At 37.5% G+C, this 5,000-nt stretch overlaps 1 protein-coding gene across 1 annotated transcript in view; it reads right to left on the bottom strand.

Moving 5' to 3' along the window:
- The window catches only part of LOC137628274 (uncharacterized), a 24,726-nt gene that overhangs the window by 10,226 nt on the left and 9,500 nt on the right, over positions 1-5,000 (bottom strand). Inside the window, exons 2-5 of the mRNA XM_068359437.1 lie at positions 4,805-4,976; positions 4,123-4,280; positions 3,810-3,965; positions 2,421-3,556 (exon numbers count right to left, since the gene is read on the bottom strand). Coding sequence (XP_068215538.1) covers positions 2,421-3,556; positions 3,810-3,965; positions 4,123-4,280; positions 4,805-4,976 — 1,622 coding nt within the window. The remainder of the gene's footprint in view (positions 1-2,420; positions 3,557-3,809; positions 3,966-4,122; positions 4,281-4,804; positions 4,977-5,000) is intronic.

Genomic DNA, 5,000 nt, shown 5'->3' on the forward strand with positions numbered 1-5,000 from the left:
ATCTCACCATCTCACAAGGATTAATCAGCTCCCAAGCCCCCTCTCCACCCAAGCTAGTACCAGGTAGGGTCAGGTAATGGCTGCAGATGATTCAGCAGATAGACCTCACCATCTCACAAGGATTGATCAGTGCCCAAGCCCACTCTCCACCCAAGCTAGTACCAGGAAGAGCCAGGTAATGGCTGCAGATGATTCAGCAGGTAGACCTATAGGCTCTCTTAAACCAGCTCACAAGGATGGTGAGGTTCCAGACACTACAAAAAGCTATCGAGTTTGAGAAGGACTCAAACTCCAGTCCAGCAGAAAGCCAGGCTGAGACGTTTTCAATAGGCCACCGAAAGCAAATCACAGATTTACTCTTTATTGTAAAATATGAAAATGGGAATATGATATAATCTACCAAACAATCAGTTGAGACCCTGTATGTTCTAAAATATTTACAAAAAATCAACCAAATAATCAGTAAGACCCTGTAGGTTCAACCAAAAAATCAGTTAAGACCCTATAGAAACTAAAATATTTACAAAAAATCAACCAAAAAATCAGTTGAGATCCTGTACAATCTAAAATATTTACAAAAAATCAAACAAACAATCAGTTAAGACCATGTAGAAACTGATATAGTTACTTAAAAAACCAACCAACAATAAGTTAAGACCCTGTAGAAACTGAAATAGTTACTTAAAAAATCAACCAGCAATCGTTAAGACCCTGTAGAAACTAAAATATTTACAATAAAAAAAAAAAAAAAAAAAATCAGTTGAGACCCAGTAAAAACGGAAATATTTAAAAACTGCAATGTAATTGTTCAGTAGCTACTTTCCTCTTGGTAATTGTAGAAGAGACAGCTCTTGTAGGACACTCCAAAATCAAATTATTGTTTTCTAGTCTTAGTTAGTGTCATAACCTCTGTAATATGGCTTTCCACTGTCTTGGATTAGAGTTTTCTTACTTGAAGGTACACTTGGGCACGCTCTTCTATCTTATTTCACTCTCTTGTTTTTTTATAGTTTACATATGAAAGATCTAATTTAATGTTATTACTGTTCTGAGTATATTTCATTTTGATTGTTTGTTACTGCTCTTGTAGTTTTTTAATTTCCTTATTTCCTATCCTCACTGGGCTATTTTTCTCTTTTGGAGCCCTTGGGCTTATAGCATCTTGCTTTTCCAACTAGGGTTGTAGCTTAGCTAATAATAATAATGATAATAATAATAATAATAATAATAATAATAATAATAATAATAATAATAATAATGTGCAATGAGGTTTCAAACCAATAGTCTATTCTGTATAGTTAATTGGACCAATATATTTCATAGTATATAACTGCACTCAGTACCTCTTATATCTGCATTTATTGTCCACTTTGAGTTTTTGAGAATACATCAGAGAGTTTTAACTGTAAGAAAAAGAATTGTCAATTGAATATCAAGATTTCAAAAAGTTGGTTAAGTAATACTCATTTACTTTACTGATTTTCTCTAGAAGCTAAACAAATTGTGTGACATAACATAACATTAATTCTTTTTCATATTTCAGGAGAGTGATGAGTTTTTACTGTGAGGAAAAGAATTTACAATGGAATTTTATGAGTTGGGAAAGTGGAATATTCTCATTTACTTTACTAATTTTTATAAAATTGCTAATTTTTTTTTCATTTTTTTTTTTAAGAACGGATAATAAAATACCTTATTTAATATGGTACATTTACTACTATTAACAAGAAGAGAAAAAATCAACAAGGAAACACAGCAACCACTGACCAAAAAAAAAAAAAAGATAAAAAAAAAGAAAAACTAGATATTTGCATAGTTGGAGTTATGCAAAGGAATTCACTTTCATTTATTCACATACATTTAAAAAAAAAAAAAGATTTGAATACATAAATTGTAAGTCGATATAAACTTTATACAGACACAAACTTCTGAGCAATTGAAAAAGGTGAAATGATTATAAAAAAAAAGAGTACAGTATATCACCGAAGAATGGCTGCACATATCTATGACCTACATATATTTACATGATTGTCCTAAATATATTCACAGACATAGGTATGCTTCTCCATCAACAAATGAATCTTCCCATTATTCAACCAGACTTCTACAGGACTTTGTAACATCTTGAGAAACAGCCGTTAATCCAGCGGCAGACGATGAACGTTAAATCGAGACAAGGGTTTCACTTGCCAACAGCAGGTATCTTTAAAGCTGGAAACCATCTATAGGGAGAATGAAGTGGAACTTGGGGACATGTATGCAGTTTTCAAGGTATCCATGCGCAAACCAGTTGCCACAAGAAGGGAGACACCCATCTCCAATAGAATGTCTAGAGCTAAGTTACGATCTTCATTGGGCTTGCTCAAGGTGTCAAATTTCAGACCGACGACACTTACTGAAGTATACCAGGGCAGATCAAGATGAGAATAAATTAGCTTCCCATTGTCTGAGTTCTATTAGATTCTGTTGAGCGACTTGACACAGTTGACCCTCTGGCTGATCCTTGGATTCTTCCTGCAACACCTTTATGCACTGTTGCAAGAGGGCTTTAGCGGTTTCAACATCCTTTTTCAACGCTGTAGGATCTGTCTGGCGTGCATCTTGGTCGTGCCGGGTGCGAGAAAGTACTGCCAAATGGTATTCGTATAGTGCAACGCCTGCGTAAGGTGCCAGCCTCGACATTCCTGGATCAAGAGCGGTACAAACCTTAAGAAAATCTTGACACATTCTTTCTTTCTTCTTCATGTATTCTTCATTTGCATAAGCAAGGTCTCTGCCATACATCTGCAAGAGTGTGTGCCGTGTTGCGAACAAGTGGAAATGGTTTGGATGAACTGTCGTCTTCGCGTGATTCTGTAGAAGTTCTTCGAGTAACGGTACTGTGGGAGCCACCAACACTCTCTCCACTTCTTCGCCTAACTTCAGATTAATGTCAGTCACCTCTTCACTCTTGATAGTCGCATTACAGGAAGTGCAGATCCAGTCTGCTAACTCGTCTAGTGGAGCTGCAGAGAGCATGAAACCGCTAGCACAACTCTTGCAACGAAGTGTTGAGAAGTTTGTGCCGAGTTCAGTTGGATCAGAGCATCTGAAACAAGTGCACATGAAGTATTTGCTGTGCTTCAAGTGATCCCTACGAGCGAGTGTGCCCCAGAGAATATGGGTATACATTGTACTAAGGTGTTCTCCGCTCTTGATGTCAACAGCAGCTTTAAGAACTACCTGGCGATTGTCTAGGAAAGCATGCTTTGTATTTGGTGTGCATGAATGTTCCATCATGGCAAAATTTGGATACAGTCCGAGAATTTCGGATTCAGGTAATCTGATTTCAAGAGCATTCACATCTATAATGCCTGTCATGTTATGTATAGACTTCTCGGAACTATCAATATCTTCAATTGGGAACTGCTGGAGGAAGAAATAGTTGCGGAGCATATTGACAATGCTCTTCTGATTCTCCGCATAGACATGAGACCCCTTCCGATCCTCGTAGTGGCTGTCCAAAGCTAACACCTGCTCGTACTTCTTAGGAGATTTTTTCTTTAGAGCCAAGCATCTGAGAGAGATGAATGCTATGGTTAAACATCAGAAAGGAGTTGGTAAAAATTAGTTGTCATTGCGCTTCACAGAATGGGATACGACAAATGTTGCAAATGCTATGTTACTAAAGATGGGAGTGGAAGACTAAACTTTGATGACAGATGTAGTAGTAATATAGTGAAATAATCATATCTTTACAAATACCAGCTATCCTATACATAGACACATCATGCCAAAATGATTGTCAGCAATAACAATCCACGACTTACCTGAGTGGAAAGACAATTTCATAGAAATGATTAGGTTCGTTGAAATTGGAGATCTCGATGGGCGAACCGATTTCTGCTCCAACCACACACTCGGGTAAGTGGTCAGGGGACTTCTCACATGCAGGACCACACAGGGGCCAGTGGCACTTTTGGCACCTATGAAAATCAAGTAAAGTAGATGAAAAATCCCTCGATTTAGAGATATGTAACTTGAATCATCTCTAGTACTGAGTTCAAAGTTCACTGCTTGCAGAAAATATACATTTAATTGTGATAAAAGTCAGAAAACGTCCTCTATAGTGAATTCACTCACCTGTATGAGCCATCCACTCTTTTGTAGCAGCCAAGACAGACGGGTTCAGTGATCTGTTTGGGTCCTACAACTACAGGGTCCTCCTTGAGGATCACATCTCCCGCCTTCAGATCCCGAGAGGCTACCATGTACCGACCCAATTCAGGGGACTCCATCACCTGTAGAAAATCAGAGGAATGGAGTTATTATAGATATTTCTCAAGCTATTTCTATAAATAGACTCTTGAATGGGAATTCACAACTATTGTCCTTACAGATAAGAAAGTCTGTAAAGTATCCAGTGACACATATATCTGTTTGATACTAAAACTTTCAACATATATAATATATAAATGTATCTTAGATTTTCCTCTACTGATGGAGAAAGGGTTTTGTAATGTCATTAAGGCATGGTTTATATGGCATTCAAAAACCTAAATTTCTGATTTATGATAGCCTGTGTAGGGAATTTAAACCTCTAGTGCTTGTAAACTTTTTGGTATGAAGCTGCAAATCTACCTGGCTACGAAACCCACAACGGACTAACCTTTCTATACCTAATTTACTGCTTAGAGAAGTATTTTTAAATATGGGCAAATAGAAGTCCTCTGATTATATAAATAGTTGTAGGTAAATAGACAAGTAATCATGTTTGAGGGCTACTGTTTCAAAGAGACCCATTCTGAGACAAAAGCCCTCCTACCTGATATGGTCGACATTGATCTTTGTGGCCGGTCTTCCAATGTGTCTTCTGACACTCCTTCTTGCAATAGAAAGCCTGCCGACAGTTCCCACACCTGAGCTTCGCTAGGTCGTTGCAGTTGGCACACATGCCAACCACCTCGTCCTTCTGTTCTTCATCTTTAGTCTCCATTCTGGAAAGAAGAAGAATATTGAAA

This window comes from Palaemon carinicauda, chromosome 36 (genome assembly GCF_036898095.1).
Source record: "Palaemon carinicauda isolate YSFRI2023 chromosome 36, ASM3689809v2, whole genome shotgun sequence".
Lineage (NCBI taxonomy): Eukaryota > Metazoa > Arthropoda > Malacostraca > Decapoda > Palaemonidae > Palaemon > Palaemon carinicauda.